The sequence below is a fragment of the Haliotis cracherodii genome, unplaced genomic scaffold (assembly GCF_022045235.1).
Source record: "Haliotis cracherodii isolate W230 unplaced genomic scaffold, xgHalCrac1.p SCAF_4, whole genome shotgun sequence".
Lineage (NCBI taxonomy): Eukaryota > Metazoa > Mollusca > Gastropoda > Lepetellida > Haliotidae > Haliotis > Haliotis cracherodii.
In genome coordinates, this window is record NW_027266297.1 from 19916083 (window position 1) to 19935503 (window position 19421).

Sequence of the window (19421 nt, forward strand, 5' to 3'; positions counted from 1 at the left end):
TCTCTCTCTCGCAATCAAGTTCCACTTCTCATGTTGATTGAAAATATGTCATTTTAAATCGAGTGAAGTTTATTCAATCATGGCTTTGATTAAATAAATCAAGTTTGATTGAACAAACTTCTAAGTGAACTCAGCTGACTACTTCTATTCGTACTTTCTGCGTATAGTTCACTTAGTATCTGCTGTCAATGAAGACATCCTCCTCACAGTACACGCCGTGTGGCGTGTTCACACAGCAGAAGGCGATGACAGATAAGCGTGACCCACTCTGAAACAGGCAGTTCCATGAATGTAAGGTTGCATACAATATATAGATAACATTGGTACACACATGGTGTGATGTACCGTGTGTGCGAGCCTGTGTACTGTACATATATAAGGTGGTCGAGAGGGGACATCGCTTTCTCGCCCTCAATTACGGCCGCGCGACGAGAAAGCGACAACACAAGACGAGAAAGCGATAGCACGAGACGATAAAGTGATACCACAAGAGGAGAAAGCGATATGTCGCTTTCCCGTCTTAGTCAGTTGGCAGGCAAGGGGAAAAGAGGCTTAGTTTAGATTTTCGTTCCCACATTTTCCTGTATACCTTAAACCTTTATTATTGCATAAAGGAGTGGTTTTATTGTCACAATTCAATGGAATTAGTGTTTTACCTACTCACAAGATTTGATAATGAAGTAAATAACATGGTATTTACCAATGTTTCCCCTGAGAATTATAATAACAGTTAAATGAAACAAAATCTTTGCCAAATTCAGATAACCGAACACATTACCTGTAATCAAAGACATAATTTGGATAGTTTGATGACCTAATATAAGTGTTACAGCCAATTTTGTCAAATTATGCATTTTCCCTTCAATTTATTCAATTTTGACCCCCGAAAATTCACGCGCACACTTGCAAGCTTACTACCCAATGATAATACAGATACCTCCTTTAAGCAATAGAAAAGGTTTAAGGTATACAGGAAAATATGGGAACGAAAATCTTGTTTTTCACCCCTGGCCAACTGACGATCTCGTGTTATCGTGTAATCGCTTTCTCGCGGCCATAATTGAGGGCGAGAAAGCGATGTCCCCTCTCGGCCACCACATGAAGATTCGCACACAGGGACCATCATACGGGAGGAGCCGGTTCACAATGAATACTAGTATGTGTTACCGGCAGTTATCGCCCTTGCTCGGTTAGGTTCGTTCGACGGCATTTGCTAGGTGCTCAGCTGCATATCATCTTACTGTATTCCCACATCGGTAAGACGTTCGGCATTTCAAAGCAAGGTATATTAAGTTTAAACCTTAGGGGGAACGCCGGAAAACAATGACGAGTATCTTAATGCCTGGTAACATAAGCGACTTATCATTTATAAAAGGGGTAAGATTGGCCTTAGGACTGTCATATTTTGCTGACTCCCTAAATTTTATGTGACATTTTATCATGACTCATACCCAGTCTCCCCCGCTCCCGAATCCCAAATATATGTGACATTTTCACACACGCACACACGCACGCACGCACACACGCACGCACGCACACACACCGCCCCGCCCACTTCACACACTCCCCTACAACAATAAATGACAAGTGCCTAAGGAAGACTCAAACCCATGTACAGTTTTCTCACTGTAGATCCGCGGTGTGTGCCAAAGTACTGAAACGGACATAAAATATCCTCAGAGTCATGACTACTTTCCGTAAAACAGCAAAAGCTTCGCAATTCTCCTTCAGCCAGACAGACCTCGTTGTTCGAGTGAAACATCAGTGGTTTGACACCGCAAAGTTTGGAGTCTACATCACAGGCGAGAAACTCTACATGGCCTCTTGACTTTGAGTTGTTAATTGAGTTAATTTTAATTCTAAATAATAATTTTCGAAATTAATGTTAAGGTGGCAAAGTGAGACAAGTGTATCTTATTGACTGTGGTGAGATGTTCAAACAAGAGTGAGTGAGTGAGTTTAGTTTTACGCCGCTTTTAGCAATATTCCAGCAATTTCACGGCGGGGGACACCAGATATGGGCTTAACACATTGTACCCATGTCGGGAATCGAACCCGGGTCTTCGGCGTGACTGTTTCAACAAGAAGAGGAAAGGGTTACTTACTACTGACAGTGGTGAGATGTCCCCGCATGAAGAGGAAAGGGTTACTTACTACTGACAGTGGTGAGATGTCCCCTCATGAAGAGGAAAGGGTTACTTACTACTGACAGTGGTGAGATGTCCCCACATGAAGAGGAAAGGGTTACTTACTACTGACAGTCGTGAGATGTCCCCGCATGAAGAGGAAAGGGTTACTTACTACTGACAGTGGTGAGATGTCCCCTCATGAAGAGGAAAGGGTTACTTACTACTGACAGTGGTGAGATGTCCCCACATGAAGAGGAAAGGGTTACTTACTACTGACAGTCGTGAGATGTCCCCGCATGAAGAGGAAAGGGTTACTTACTACTGACATTGGTGAGATGTCCCCACATGAAGAGGAAAGGGTTACTTACTACTGACAGTGGTGAGATGTCCCCACATGAAGAGGAAAGGGTTACTTACTACTGACATTGGTGAGATGTCCCCACATGAAGAGGAAAGGGTTACTTACTACTGACATTGGTGAGATGTCCCCACATGAAGAGGAAAGGGTTACTTACTACTGACATTGGTGAGATGTCCCCACATGAAGAGGAAAGGGTGACTTACTACTGACATTGGTGAGATGTCCCCACATGAAGAGGAAAGGGTGACTTACTACTGACAGTGGTGAGATGTCCCCGCATGAAGAGGAAAGGGTTACTTACTACTGACACTGGTGGGATGTCCCCGCATGAAGAGGAAAGGGTGACTTACTACTGACAGTGGTGAGATGTCCCCACATGAAGAGGAAAGGGTGACTTACTACTGACAGTGGTGAGATGTCCCCGCATGAAGAGGAAAGGGTGACTTACTACTGACAGTGGTGAGATGTCCCCGCATGAAGAGGAAAGGGTGACTTACTACTGACTGTGGTGAGATGTCCCCGCATGAAGAGGAAAGGGTTAATTACTACTGACAGTGGTGAGATGTCCCCGCATGAAGAGGAAAGGTTGACTTACTACTGACAGTGGTGAGATGTCCCCGCATGAAGAGGAAAGGTTGACTTACTACTGACAGTGGTGGGATGTCCCCGCATGAAGAGGAAAGGGTGACTTACTACTGACAGTGGTGAGATGTCCCCGCATGAAGAGGAAAGGGTGACTTACTACTGACAGTGGTGGGATGTCCCCGCATGAAGAGGAAAGGGTGACTTACTACTGACAGTGGTGAGATGTCCCCACATGAAGAGGAAAGGGTGACTTACTACTGACAGTGGTCAGATGTCCCCACATGAAGAGGAAAGGGTTACTTACTACTGACAGTGGTGAGATGTCCCCGCATGAAGAGGAAAGGGTGACTTACTACTGACAGTGGTGAGATGTCCCCGCATGAAGAGGAAAGGGTTAATTACTACTGACAGTCGTGAGATGTCCCCGCATGAAGAGGAAAGGGTGACTTACTACTGACAGTGGTGAGATGTCCCCGCATGAAGAGGAAAGGGTGACTTACTACTGACAGTGGTGGGATGGCCCTTCTTCCACCAGCCACTTCTTGACATGTAGTAGAGAGGGACAGCAAGCATCATTATGATGAAGGGGGGAAGGAACTTGCCAGAGTCGTTCACGACGGCCGTGAGGGACAGCACCAGAAAGGCCATGACGTAGATGCAAGGGAACAACCAGTGGACCTGAGGGAGGTTAAAGATAGCTGAGAAGAGTTTCATTTTCACCTTAGTACCTTAGTACCCGTCAACACCACATGGAAGGGCGTCTTATAGATTTTAGTACATGGGGGGTGGCGAATTAATATTTTGCTTGTACTTTAACTCCCTCTGGGAAGACTTCCGTTGATTTCCCAGGGTTCAATTCAGGTTGAGTCACGCTAACAGGCAAATCAACAAAAACTAATCAACGGCCGTTCCATTGTGGCATTGAATGTAAATGAAAATAAAAAGTTAAACTTGATTTTGTCTATTTTACCATCACTCATTCTTCAACGTTTTGTAAAAAAGTAATCTGGGTTTCTGTGTAAAAATAAATTGGGTCAATGAAGACTGAGGTAAGAAATGCATTTACAACCACACGCCCCTTAGCATGCGTGGGATGTTGCAAATTTGGGCCGAAAAACCGCTAATCTATTTATGTTCAAGGACAGATATTTCTAAGATACCCATCGGAAGTCTTTTTGCGTCGTGGCACCCGAATCGTGTTCAAAACGAGGCTATGGAAGCAAACGTATCCAGGGTATGTACCCCAATAAAATGGAGATATAATTCACAGGGTAATCGAGTACAGTAAACTACGGTTATAACGAACTCAAAGGGACTACTATTTTTAGTTCGTTATAACCGTAGTTCGTTATAAGAATATATATACACCATAACTACAGCAAATAGTCGGGACTAAAAAAGTCAGTTCGTTATAAGCGTATTCGTTTTAACCGTAGTTTACTTTATATTGATGTTGACACGCGGGTTAGGGTCCGGCATTGTTTTGCTGGTTGTAGGGGGCACATAAACTGGGATTTAGACCTGCCTCACGTGTTCCCGTGCCCCGATGGTCGGTGTCATTTCACCGGTATGCCTCGTCCAGGTTCGAACGTTTACAGGCCATATATAACTGACGCACTGAAGACGGCGGCGTATAAAATGTTATTCTATTTGAAATATGTTTATTGTGTGTAATGAAGCAAAAATATTCATCGTCTATATTTGAATGCACTAACATTTTTCATATTTGCATCATGTGTGAAGCCCATTTCTGGTGTCCCCCTCCGTGATATTGCTGGAATATTGCTAAAAGCGGCGTAACATCAAACTCACTCACTCAAGCTGACACGCCGTGATATAACCCTTACTATCTCCCTTTACTAAATGAATCGTGTATTCTCTCCCATACCTAGTTCACCTTCGTAAATGAATTTTAGTTAAAGCATAACGTCTCACATAATCAACCCAACGACGCAACAACAAAACATTAAACATATTGCTAAAAGCGGCGTAAAACCATATTCACTCACTCACTCACTCACTCATATTGCATCATGTAATTCTATGAGAGTTAATTTTAAAACACAAATGTCGCTTTGTTACATTTGATGAAAAGTCATGCCACGTTTAGCAAACGCTCCGGGACAACTAAGAATTAAGTTTCTTTTTTAAGTTGCTTTCATAATTAAATTAAACTGGCAATTTTGGATTAAACAAACCCTTGTCACCAGGTGTTCGTCTGACAAATACGTGCATATTTGACCAACATTTTATTAGTGTGTCAAGGTTGAAAGATGTATCTCATCATGCTAATTCAGTGTCATGGTACCTTGTAGGTAGTGTCGTTAGCTGGGTGTTTCCGTCGTATGAAGACTATTCCCGAGATGGCAAGACATTCTCCTCCTGCCTTGAAGAACGCATAGGCCCCTAGCACAGACTTGACGTCACCCAGGCAGACGAAGATAGTCGCCAGTACGAACTGTAATATACAGTAGTTTAAAGAGAATAATATATGTACATGGAGATGCAGATGACTGGTAAATTACAGTTATGAAAGTAAGAACTGATGTTGTGTCAATAATAACACTAAACATTATTCCCAGCTCAACAAAACCTTTTACAAAGCTTTTTTTCAGTCACTGACACAGGTGTCAGCGGAATAATAAGAACTTTGAACAGTTGTACTCCATACAAATATGTCACAGTACCAGGAGTGGTTTAGAGAAGCGCGGAAGGCCACTTCTTGTACTAGGACGAACTAAAGTCGATTTAGTGCTATAGTGCTCGCCCACTGAGATACCATGCCACAGTTTTAACATGAATATCTCACTCAGACACAATACACAGACTCAGAGCCGACCAGTCCCTCTTTTGGCCCCTTAATTCCGAGCGCCAGGCACGGCCATATTTTAACGTTTTTTGGTATGATTTGTTTGTTTGTTTGCTTGTTTGTTGTTTAACGCTGCACTCAGCAATATTCCAGCTACATGACGGCGGTCTGTAAATAATCGAGTCTGGACCAGACAATCCAGTGATTGACATCATGAGCATCGATCCACGTAATTGGGATCGATTACATGTATCAACCAAGTAAACGAGTCTGAGTTTTGGACCTTAATATATTAAGTCTTTCAGGGAGTGTTTTCAGTTTATAGCAACGTTTTGATAACGTCTGTAACGTTTTGGTCAAATTCAGTGTATACTTTCTTTTGCCCGACAGATTACATTGGAAGTATGGACAAGAAAGTTCATATATTTGAAATTAACTGGATGGTATTAAATCACAGAATCCTCAGAACTGATACAGGAATGATACTGGACTGATACAAACGGGTTCCAGAAATGGTACACCCTACCTACCAGTGCTATGATGGAAGGCTGTGGAGTTCTTCTCTGTACACTGATCATGCTCAGGAACCGTGGAAACAGTCCATCGCGGCCTCCCACAAAGTTGATTCTAAACATACATACATAATCAATAACAAGACTGCACTCTTCATTAAATTATATAACGTGAGACAATGTACGATGTATTAGTTTATCAAATGTCGTTTGTCTCATTCCCATCATACGTATAAGCCAGTGAGTTATGTCTCGTTTGTTTGTTGCTTAACGCGGCACTCAGCAATATTCCCGCTATATGACAGCAGTCTGTAAATAATCGAGTCTGGACTAGACAATCCAGTGACTGACATCATGAGCATCAATCCACGCAATTGAGATATGATTACATGCGTCAACCAAGTCAGCAAGTCTGACCACCCGATCCCGTTAGTCGCCTCTTGTGACAACTATAGGCCCTACAACAAGCATGGGTTGCTGAAAACCAATTCTAACCCGGATCTTAAGGGGTCAGTTATTTATCTTACCTGGACGCCGTGAATACAACAGCATTAGCTATTCCACCTGCCGATATTGCCACACATGGCAAAATGATCCACTTAAAAAATCCCAGGTTTTTTTCCCCAAACACCTACAAAGAATAAAATGCAATATGACAGTATATGACGGTCTGTAAATAATCGAGTCTTGAACAGATAATGCACTGATTGTCATCATGAGCACGATCTACGCAACTGGGATACGATGACATGCTTAAACCAAGTCAGCGAGTCGGACCACCCGATCCCGTTAGTCGCCGCTTACGACAAGCATGGGTTGCTGAAGACCAACTCTAACCCTGATCGTCACTGGCTACAAAGAATAAAAACACAACAACCTGTATCAACATAATCATAATGAAGGACATACTGACATTGATTTTATAGTCTGTTGTTTTTTGTTGTTGGTATAATCTCGTGTGTTTTTACTCACAACAGCGACCGCAATGCCAGACTGAATTTCACCATTAGTGAGTACAGCGTGGTAGGCGATATTGCTCAGAATGTAGGTCAAGGTCGGTATGACAAGGCCACCGAGGATGGCGATGGGGATGGTTCTACGAAATTTGAGAAATATTACGAAAATCAAGCAATGAATTACAGCATATATTGTTCAACATACGTATAAAAGATACTTTCTTTTGTCCGGCATTTTAGTTAAATTTAGAAAATATATAAACTGAACAACAAAAGTTCCTTCGACATTGAATAAGATTTAATGCAAAGTAATGTTTTTTACCAAATCTGAAACAATTTCGGTTTGCAACAGATAAAATTCTCCTGTAAGCGGTTCAAATGGTTTAATTTGCCATACTGACTTCAGAAAATGCGTGATTTCATTTAAAAAAAACATGAACATGCCAAAATGTCAATTTACAAATCAGTAGCGTGTTTGTCCACCCCTGGTTGGGATCCAAGCAACACATCTTCGTCACATGGAATGGACCAGGCGTCGCACAAAGTCCTGTGGGATATCTGTCCATATCTGCTGGAGCATGTTTCGAAGTTCCTGGAGTGTCTGTGGAACACGTGGTTGACGTCGAAGGCGCAGATCCATCTCATCCCACGTGCTTGACGATGGTTTCCTGTAAAAATGGGACGTCTGGCGGGTCTTCTGGCGACAACCCCTGCACATCTGAGGCGGCGACGTACGGTTTGTGAAGATATTCGTCGAAGGCCAGGGATGCTTCTTGCAGTCACTGTTGCTGGCTTGAATCAATTTCGTAGGTGTGTTGTTCGAATCCAGTTGTTTTGTCGATTATTGGTTACGCGTGGCCTGCCACTCTGAGGAGGGTCTCTGACTGCATTCGTCTGTTGCCATAAACACCAAATGGTGTTTCTGTGGATGTTAAATTGTCTTGCAACATCACGTTGACTTGATGCTGCTTCAAGCATACCAATGGCTCGCAGACGCTCATTTTCGGACAGGCGTGGCATTTCGTAATGTTGAATAATTGCGTAATTTGGTTGTTTTTTCTGAGTGGTTGTCAGCACGATGCTAAACAATGCATATGGAATCCCGTTAACGCACATGTTTTTATACCCATTCTTGGGTAGTGAAATGCATGGGGCTTGCATAAAAGCCATCTTTTGTATGGAATACATGCTTTTCTGTAGCAGTTGCGTTTTTGTGACTTGATTCCATACATGTACTACAATATTGAAAACCAAACTTTACTTGTTTGAAAAATAAACTAAAATATTGGTGTTACAGGAACTTTTGTTTTTGAGTATATATTGCATTTTTATTTTAAAAATCAAAATATGCATTTTTGTTTTAAATGTGATGTATATTTCAATATTATTAAAGACTGTATCAACCAATTGTTTAAGTGATCAACGTAATGTTGATATTTATATAGAACCGATTTTATGATTTGGTTGGTTTACCTGTGGGGTCTCATGACTTCTTCGACGGCCATATTGACATTATCCCTGGGGTGACAATATGTAAGAAGGTGTGACAGCAAACGACATTTATACTTTTTTAATAATTCACTGTTGCAGTTCACGTATACATTGGAAAAAGCTAGGCGAGTATTGGAAAAATGTGTTTGAATTCCCTAACGAAAAATTGTGTTTTGTTTACAAAGCAGCATACTAATGTCTAAATACAGAAACGAAATCAATTATCTATTGACGTTTTCTAACTGTTTTGTTATCGACCCATAATAAATTGTCCCCGAAAATTATCGAAAAAATAAATATACTTCAGAAAATTGAAAAAAAACGCCTGCCACAAAAATTACATTGTTGCAACTGGTTTTGTAGCTGTAGTTGAAAAAATACCCAATTTCGATACAAAATCCCTTGTAAATGTTTATTCGTATACAAGAAGGCAATGAAAGATACATGATGAATCCTGGGATAATATTACACCCTTACGTTAAACTACACTTATAACATCGTTTCTGTCATAATACAGCAATCATTCACTCACAAATAAATGTAACAATTATTAAAACAACATATTATTTTCCAAAATCATTCAGTCTTATAAGACATATTCATCCTTTCGATGAGCGTTTTATATTCGCGGGACTGAGAAGGGGGTTAGGCTGGGAGAGTTATCGGTGCCTTACCAGCCGCCATATGCATACAGGCCAGCATAGACCGACATGGCCACGCCTCCTGCAGTCAGGTTGGTGGTTCTGAAGGGGTCTCTGAAGTTCTCCGTATGACCTGCATAAATAAGTTTTAGACATACAAAGGTCATGAGCTATTTTGAATAAATAATAATTTGCATCATAAAGAATAAAAAAGGGATGCTATTGCATTAAGGCAAGTTTCTTCTCAAAGTCGTGTGCCTGAAACCCGTTTACAATATTTTGAGATACAGGAGTCAAGGCTAGTGACCTTGACACAAATTGCTGACCTTGACACAAATGTAAAATCCCAGCAACGATGATAGTAACCAGCGCAAACACTTTCCACACAGTAGATGCAGTCTGAAGCCAGGCACCCAGTCGCACACTGTACATGTTGACCGCCATGACGAACCCTGAAACAACAGCAGCCGAAGGTGTTTTGTTTGTTTGTTTGTTTGTTTGTTGTTTAACGCCGCACTTGGAAATATGCCAACTATATGACGTCCGTCTGTATATAATCGAGTCTCGGCAAGATAATCCAGTGACTGATATCATGAGCATCGATCAGAGCAATTGGGATACAATGACATGCATCAACCAAGCAGCCGAAGGTGCCCCAGACAACGTATGTATTCACTTGTATATGCAGATCTCGCAACGGACCACGCCGTCGGTGACGGTGTCGTGCATATCAACATAACTTAGTTACTTTATTTCATTTAGACCACAGGCCAATATGCAAAATAATAACAAACGTACTTTAAGTGCATATTAGAAGCATAGACAGATTGTTAATTAAAGAATAACAACTATTTTACAAAGTCAAAGACATGTGAAATTATGAATATATCTAACTCATGAGATATATGTTTTTAGACGGATTATAAACAATTTGAGGACGCGCATTTTGTAACAAATTAAGTATTTGTAGCACACTTTATACAACACACATATTCACAAAGAAAGCGTCGTCTCAAAGTATTAAAAGACCGCCTCCGTGGTCTAATGGTAGTGTGTCCGCCCGGAGAGCGGAATGTCCGGGGTTCGATCCCAAGCCGCGTCATACCAAAAGACGTTAAAAGATGGTACTTGTTGTTAACCTGTCTGGCGCTCGGCATTAGGGGGCTAAAACAAGGACTGGTTGGCTCGGAGTCGGTATACTGTTTCTGAGTGGGGTACTCATGTTAAACTGCGGCATGGTATCTCAGTGAGCTGGCACAATAAATCGGCATCAGTCCGGACTAGTACAAGCAGCCACACACACACAGGTACATGCACGTCGCTATATAAGTGCAATAATCTTGGATGGGACGTTAAACCCCATTTCACCTCACCTCACCTCACCTCACCTCAAAGTATTATGATATGGACACACCATGACATACGTCATCTTTTAATTCATTAAAACACAAAAGGGGAATTACAATTTTACTAAGCTAGCTTTGAATTTGCTCACGTACCCTTTCAATCATTAGATTATGAGAGCCCACTCTGAACCGAGTTATATTTGGTGACACATCAAATAATGTTTAATATTTTTTTTATAGAAAGTGAATATTTAAAATTTTAATATCATCTCTTTTCACTGAGCGACATCAGGTGGTTTCTCCACATTTGAGTATGTACAACTATTGTCCATTGGTTGTATTCATTAAATAACTCTTATTGATTACTTTCTGTGACAGCCTCACAATACTCCCAGTCAACGAAGCCAAGGCCTATGTTCTGGTGGATTGAGAGCATTTTCTAACAAAGCTTTGTGTACTAAATATACTGAACAACAAACGTTCCTGTGACATTGAATAAGATTTAAGTTAATTGTTTTACCAAAACTGAAACAATTTCGGTTTGCAACAGATAAAAGACTCCTGTACGTGTTCGAATGGTTTAATTTGCCACAATGACTTCAGAAAATGCGTGATTTCATTTAAAAAAAAACATGAACTTGCCAAAATGTCAATTTACAAATCAATAGCGTGAGTGTCCACCTCTGGTTGCGATGCAAGCAACACATCTTCGTCTCATGGAATGGACCAGGCGTCGCACAAAGTCCTGTGGGATATCTGTCCATATCTGCTGGAGCATGTTTCGAAGTTCCTGGAGTGTCTGTGGAACACGTGGTTGACGTCGAAGGCGTCGATCCATCTCATCCCACATGTGCTCGATTGGTGAGAGATCAGGGGAGCGAGCTGGCCAGGGGATGATATTCACGTTGTTTTGTTGAAGAGGGTCCTGAACAGGTCGAGCAATATGAGGCCGGGCGTTGTCATGTTGAAAGGTAATGCCCGGGCCACGACGACTTAAAAACGGTAGAACAACAGCGTTGATGATCTCGTCGCGGTAGCGCTGTCCATTGAGATTTCCCTCTACCACTATCAAACGGGTCCTATGTCTTGCTGTAATTCCGCCCCATACCATAACGCTGCCGCCCCCGAACCGATCTTCTTCCATGACACAATGATTGACATAACGTTCACCTCGACGTCGGTACACTCGAATCAGTCCATCGCTGTGGCTGAGGTGAAAACGAGACTCGTCAGTGAATAGAACTTGTCCCCACTGTATGGTCGTCCAGCGTAGACGCTGTCTGCACCACTGTAGACGTGCTTGACGATGGTTTCCTGTCAAAATGGGACGTCTGGCGGGTCTTCTGACGACAATCCCTGCAAATCTGAGGCGACGACGTAAGGTTTGTGAAGATATTCGTCAAAGGCCAGGGATGCTTCTTGCAGTCACTGTTGCTAGCTGGAATCGATTTCGTAGGCGTGTTGTTCGAATCCAGTTGTCTTGGTCGATTATTGGTTACGCGTGGCCTGCCACTCCGAGGATGGTCTCTGACTGCATTCGTCTGTTGCCAACGTTGCCATAAGCACCAAGTGGTGTTTCTGTGGACGTTAAATTGTCTAGTGCACAACATCACGTTGACTCGATCCTGCTTCAAGCATACCAATGGCTCGCAGACGCTCATTTTCGGACAGGCGTAGCATTTCGCAATGTTGAATAATTGCGTAATTTGGTTGTTTTTCTGAGTGGTTGTCAGCACGATGCTAAACAATGCATATGGAATCCCGTTAGCGCACGTGTTTTTATACCCATTCTTGAGTAGTGAAATGCATGGGGCTTGCATAAAAGTCAACTTTTGCATGCAGTTGCGTTTTTGTGACTTGATTCCATACATGTACTACAATATTGAAAACCAAACTTTACTTGTTTGAAAAAAACACTAAAATATTGGTGTCACAGGAAGTTTTGTTGTTAAGTATATATACCTCTCTTCGCAACAACTGAGCATTTGGACAGGCAAAGAAATTGATTACATATTTTATCTGACACTGTGACAGATTTACCCAATATGACAAATCCCAGCATGGCTTTAGCTGATGTCGGGGCCATGTCGGGGCAGGACAGGAAGGCAGGTCTCACGATGTACTCTGCGGCCGTCAGCGACGCCAGTCCGATGGACAGTGGCCGGACAATGACCAGCTGCGTCCACAGGAACACAAACCCAGCCAGGTCTCCGAAAGCCTCTCGGATGTAGGTGTAGGTGCCCCCGGATTTCTTTACACGGGTACCTGGAATGTGTCAACATTGTCATTTAATGATATAAATACACCATAGTCATTTAATGATATCAATGTGATCAACACACAAAATATAACTGCCAGTAATGTACTTTTTAATATTGTTTTTGTATTTTGTATTTTATTTTTTATTATTATTATTATTATTATTATTATTATTATTATTATTATTATCATTTACAGATAAAAATATAAAAATGCAACAAAGAGGGTTCGGGTGATCCTGGCACAGTCAGGCTGGTTAGGCCCTTGCCCCCTCTACACGCAGGCCAGAAAGCGAATGGAACTTCTCCAAGGTAGCACTGCTTAGTCAAACCCACCCATGTTTTTCAATGTGAAGACTCCCCAACACTGCAGCCTTCTGCATTATTGTCAGAAGGGTTGTATTCCTGATAGCGAACCCAGGTACTCTCCCAATCACAGTCAACAGATTGGGAGGTACCAAACCTAAGGCACCGAGAACAATGGGGAATCGGAAAATGGACAGATTGTTTATTAAAGTCTTAATAAGGTACGTTATAAAATCATTAAAAGTAAGCCGCCTGTTAGAGGTTGAAGAAGACTTCAAAGCAATATCAAAGTAGCATGTATACAAGATCACACAACATATTTAAACCATAAAATGTACAGGCATTAAAATATACACTCTTTTAATATTAAGTAAAAAGATATCTCAATACATAGTACGACGTACCATACTCAGCATAGCACATCGCAGCGCAGTAGGATAAAGCTCCACACAGCGCCCACACAATGAGCGACAAGCCCACTGAGGACCCCACCCCTTCCAGTACGGCTGTCGGGCTGATGAAAATACCCACACCTAAACACAGACAGACAATGCAGAGTTTGTACCTGAATGTAACATCAGCTTTGTATTATTCAACCACACTAACATATAGTCCCTGAAAAGATGTAATGTATATAAATACGCCTTAAAAGAGTCCTCAAATCTCTTAATTTAAAAATACCTAGAACGGAGAATGGATGGGTATTGGCTGATAGAACTGAGAATGGGATTCTATAGGCTGTAAGAGTTGAGAATGGGAATCTAAAGCCTGTTAGAACTGAGAATGGGATTCTGTAGGCTGTTAGAGTTGAGAATGGGAATCTAAAGGCTGATTGAACCGAGAATGGGAATCTAAAGGCTGATGGAACTGAGAATGGAAATCTTAAGGCTGACAGAACTGAGAATGAGATTCTAATGGCTGACAGAACTGAGAATGGGATTCTGTAAGCTGTTACAACTGGATTCCAAACGCTGATAGAGTTGATAATTAAATTATGTAGGCTAATAGGCCTGAGCGTGGGATTATGTAGGCTGATAGGCCTGAGAATGGGATTATGTAGGCTAATAGAGCTCAGAATAGGATTATGTAGACTGATACACCTGAGCGTGGGATTATGTAGACTGATACACCTGAGCGTGGGATTATGTAGACTGATACACCTGAGCGTGGGATTATGTAGACTGATACACCTGAGCGTGGGATTATGTAGGCTGGTACAGCATGAAACAAATCAGATTCCACCCCTCGTACCACTTCAAACAAAATGGCGGCGCCCAGTCAAGACGATCTGATCGATAATCTACGATCTACAGTGTAATATAACTGGTCTTACATCGCGCAGTGCATCAAATCCCTTGATCACATTGATTAAAAGCATGAAAATATTTTGAAAATATATGTTAACAACGAGTTGGCGGTCGCAAGTCCTGCAATCGACCGAAATCTGCACGACAGTTTACAACCGGATTTCGATTTCGTTGCGTGATTTTGATTGGACGATGCATAGACTCCTTAGTCCAGCCAAAATGTAACTCCATAATACCAGCCTAGTTTGGCAAGGGTGGAAACTGGACTTTTGAAGTCAGTTAACTCTCTTGCCTCGGAAAAAATGGCGGGGGCATGGATGGTTGACTCGTCTAAGGCACCGCAATTCTCTGCGTCCATATTCCTGCCAGAACATACCGGGTCGAATTTCAGACTCCTAGATTATGTTTCAAGGTTGATCAGCACCATACCCGTGTTCATGGGTTTCACCAAAGTTGTAAATGTCTAAGACCTGCATCACTTCAGGCTTTCATCCCACATCAAAATGACAAGCCATCATATAACTGAAATAACTTGCGGGTCGGCGTTAAACCAAACACACTCACTTAATAACTGTCCTTGGTATAAAGTACCAGATCTTACCTATGATACTGCCAACGATGTAACTAGTTGTGCTGATGAGACCAAGTTGTTTCTTCAAACTGATATCTGTGTGATCTCCACTGGTTGCCATGGTTATTTGGCTGCAGCTGTAACCACGTTCAAGCTCCATAAATTTCATACATCACTTACGAGGGGCGTTCAATAAGTTTTGCAACTTCAATATAAGACCAAGTCGCAGAATATCTTTTGCACTTTTATTTTTCAATATAATCTCCATTCACCTCAATACACATATTCCATTTGTCCTTCAAGCTTTTAATACCACTTTTATAGAAATCTGCAGATTGGCCCTCTAACCACGCATCTGTGACAGCCTTTATGTCCTCGTCATCCTGGAAGCGTCTTCCACGTAGGGCAGATTTCATTTGCCGGAACAGGAAATAGTAACTGGGGACTAAGTCTGGGCTGTATGGTGGGTGATTTAACTGTACAGTTCAGACTTAGCCCCAGTGACTATTTCCTGTTCCGGGAAATTGAACGCCCCTCGTATCAAGTACCAGTTTATGGTGAGACAACCGATCACTGAGTACTTACCCCACCAGCGATAGACACGTTAGCTAAAGGGCTCCACTCAGGCCACCTACTTAGGGTAGGGTCCCTTTAAGCCCAAAACTCAGTTACGACAGTGGAAGCAACTGCTCGGGTCTGGTGCGGGTAGGACGTTGCAGGTGGAAGCAATTCAGCAAAAGTAGACCTCGAAGGATGATAGAGCCAAGCCAACAAGAGTGCGTAGTACAGAATTCCCCGAGACGGAGGTGGTTGATGGCGGAATGAAGAGTCTCTTCCGCGATTTTCTACCTTGGCGAGATACAGTCAAAAAGATACGCATCGCTCGAACTGAACAGAGGGAGAGATCTTCTTGGTCATCCGATCCCAAGATCAGCGAGAGCGAGGACCCGTGAAGATCCGGGTTAGAATAGGTCTTCAGCAACCCATGCTTGTCGTAAGAGGCCACTAACGCGATTTTGTCTTAATCATTATTATGTCTAAACTTGAATATTTATTGTCTTGGGACCCGTGAAGATGCGAGTTAGAATAGGTCTTCAGCAACCCATGCTTACTCTGTGTTGAAAGTATCTTTTTAAGGTGATCGAGTCTGACCTTTCTTTGTCACATGTTATAATACATCAATTTGATTCGTTAAAAATTATATCAGACCATGAACTCATGTGTGTCGTAATTGATAAAAACCCAATGAACTCATCTTCATGATTCGTCATCATTTTATTGATTTCCTGCAGCACCCTGTCTAGTTTTTCATGATGAAAGTGTTCACGCTCGTCTGATTAATTGAATAAAGACAACATCGAAACAATCACGATGATAAATGGGATATGTCATTTCTCTATGATTCCCTTTTATGTTTGCGCCTTTACTTTTAATAAAACATTAGCAGCACTAAAGCTATCCTGACTATACAGCAAACTTACCTGACTTACTTCAACTTTACAGTGATTGTTTACAAATCACCGCCCAGTCGGGATCTTGGTGAGAGTGCAGCCAATTTAGCCCGTTTCCATAAAAGGATGTACACCAACTGCTTCCAAAGAGTTTCAGAACCAGCGGTATCTATCGCGGAACACAGCAGCAACAGGTGAATATGCGAAAAAGAAATGGATAAATAAGCCAATACATATAACGGAGCCCGCCAACAATCATCGTGAATCAGTGCGTTATCCGTGCATTGTTGTCTTCTCTTTGGCGATTTTTGAAAAGGAAAATAATTTCAGAGTAATTGTGCTAAGCCTTGTATTTTGAACAGCACAGCACTGAACAAAACATCTGAGAAGCTAGAAACACACTCCTGTACCTACATCAAGTGAAACGAGTCTAATGTCTTGTGATGTCATTCCATTATCAATTGGCACCAGTGACGTCATATTTCAAGGGACATACATGATGTAAGCCATTGTGTGTTTATTATGGTAATAGAACGATCAATAAATGTGAAAAATATGAACCGATTTAATGCAAAAATTAAATCAGTTATTTGTGATATTTGTATTGTTTTGTCTATGAAACTAGATGGTAAATACTATTTCACAAATACCAATACCAAACCCGCTGCGCCCCTCGTGGTTCAGGCTCCCTGCAGTGTATTATTGTACATAAACAACTCCCACTCGTTTATTTCTTAAATATGATATAGTGAGTGAGTGAGTGAGTTGGTTTTAACGCCGCTGTTAACAGTATTCCAGTTATATCGCCGCGTATCAGCTTAATGTGGGAGGTAAGCCCGAAGTGATGCAGGTCTCAGACGTTTATCACTTCGGTGAAACCCACGAGCCTGGGTATGGTGCTGACAAACCTAGAAACATAATCGGGGCGAACCGGGATTCGAACCCACAATCATAGGTTTCTGGCGTGCCCAAGGGACGCAACCCTGCACAGCGAATCGCGGTAAATATGATATAAGGCTTATGTATATATTATGTTCTATGTCTTATTTACTGTGCTATGTTTTGATATATGACATGGGGCGTATGTATAATTATGTTCTATGTCTTATTTACTGTGCTATGTTTTGATATATGACATAGGGCTTATGTATAATTATGTTCAATGTCTTATTTATATGTTCTAGTATTATGTGTATGTTCTACATCTTATGTGCATGTTCTGTCGTATTTATATGCTGTCTTCTACAGCAGAGATTTCTTATAATTAAGGAAAGTTTTTTTTCCTTTTCCGGAAAACGTCCATGTCTAAAGTTTACGTGCCTTAATATGTCGTCTTATTTATATGTCCTGTCTTATTTATGTCTTGTTTTATTTGCTTGTTCGATAGCTACGTCTTACGTATATGTATGTATTCTCTTACAGGGGGCACAGGAGACCCAATTGTCTATGGTGTCGCAATTCGCTGTGCACATTTGCGTCCTTAGGGTCTGCCAGAAACCTGCGACACTCGGTTCGATTCCGGTTCGCCCCGATTATGCTTCTAGGTTTGTCAGCACCATACCGGTGCTTGCTTCACCAAAGTGGTAAACGTTTGAGACCTGCATATATTCTTTATTCATCCTTAGAGTTGGGAGATTACAAAAACATGCTCAAGAGATTATGTAGTACATAATGGGATGACTTATCTTACTGTCACAGATGATAAATAAATGACTGTACCGAATGTTCATAGGAGTATGTTGTGGCAATGCTCTGTATCAGTGCAACGAGAGTCCTCCTCCACTCATCAGATGTACATAACTGACACCCACAGAGATTAATTGTTCAGACTCGTCTTCGTTCAGTTCGCGGTGGGGCCTACAGGAAAGTATTAATAGCACAGGCTCAATACCAGACAGGCCGTGGGGGTGTACACTAAAGCCTATAGGTCCAATGTTGATCAGTTCACAACAAAGTTGATCCCGTATATCATTAAGGTCATCACAGTGAACAATTCTTTTGATGCGAGAGTCTCTGTAGGTCTACCACATGTCTCACAAGCGGGTAGAATAGGTCATCAGCAACCCATGCTTGTCGTAAGAGGCGACTAACGGGTTCGGGTGGTCAGACTCGCTGACTTGGTTGATGCATGTCATCGTATTCCAATTGAGTGGATTGATGCGCATGGTGTCAATCACTGGATTGTCTGGTCCAGACTCTATTATTTACAGACTGTCGTCAAATAGCTGGAATATTGCTGAGTGCGTGGTTAAACAACAAACAAACAAACAAACAAATACGAAGGAATGCCACGTCGTTAAGATCTCTTATAGAAGCACAGACATGAATGAGAATCTTTGCAGGAACTCTGCGCGAGTGTTAAGTTGGCTGAAATACAAGTTTTTGGTGCATTAATGAAAACCGAAGACTAATTTTGTTTTATTGGCATGTTCGATAATTACGTCTTACGGATACGTATGTCTTCTCTAAGGTGCCGAGATTCTATGTGCAGAGTTGCGTCCCTTGGGCCTGCCAGAAACCTGTGACTGTGGGTTCGAATCTCGGTTCCCTCCGATTATGTTTCCAGGTGTGTCAGCACCATACCCATGCTCGTGGGTTTCACCGAAGTGGTAAAAGTCTGCTAATTGCATCACTTGGGCCTTCCTCCCACATTAAGCTGACACGCCATGATATAACTAGAATACTGTTCAAAGTGGCG

General features: G+C 41.9%; 1 protein-coding gene across 1 annotated transcript; it reads right to left on the minus strand.

The window, feature by feature from the left end:
• Nucleotides 1-203: 203 nt before the first annotated feature.
• Nucleotides 204-18501, minus strand: LOC139480313 (Y+L amino acid transporter 2-like). The gene is made up of 14 exons (XM_071263367.1): nt 18443-18501; nt 16754-16892; nt 15303-15409; nt 13799-13927; nt 12871-13095; nt 9811-9936; nt 9518-9617; nt 8826-8870; nt 7369-7492; nt 6924-7027; nt 6415-6511; nt 5384-5533; nt 3576-3753; nt 204-268 (listed from the first exon to the last, which is right to left on the minus strand). The coding sequence occupies exons 3-14, from the start codon at nt 15391-15393 to the stop codon at nt 204-206; spliced, it is 1434 nt and encodes a 477-aa protein (XP_071119468.1). The 5' UTR covers nt 15394-15409; nt 16754-16892; nt 18443-18501.
• Nucleotides 18502-19421: the final 920 nt, after the last annotated feature.

Coding starts and splice junctions, on each gene's coding strand:
- LOC139480313 (XM_071263367.1), bottom strand. CDS start 15,393: ATGGCAACCAGTGGAGATCACACAGATATCAGTTTGAAGAAACAACTT. Junction 9,937..12,870: donor GCTGGGATTTGTCATATTGG/GTAAATCTGTCA, acceptor CTGTTGTTTCAG/GGTTCGTCATGGCGGTCAAC. Junction 7,028..7,368: donor CTGGCATTGCGGTCGCTGTT/GTGAGTAAAAAC, acceptor TATTCTTTGTAG/GTGTTTGGGGAAAAAAACCT.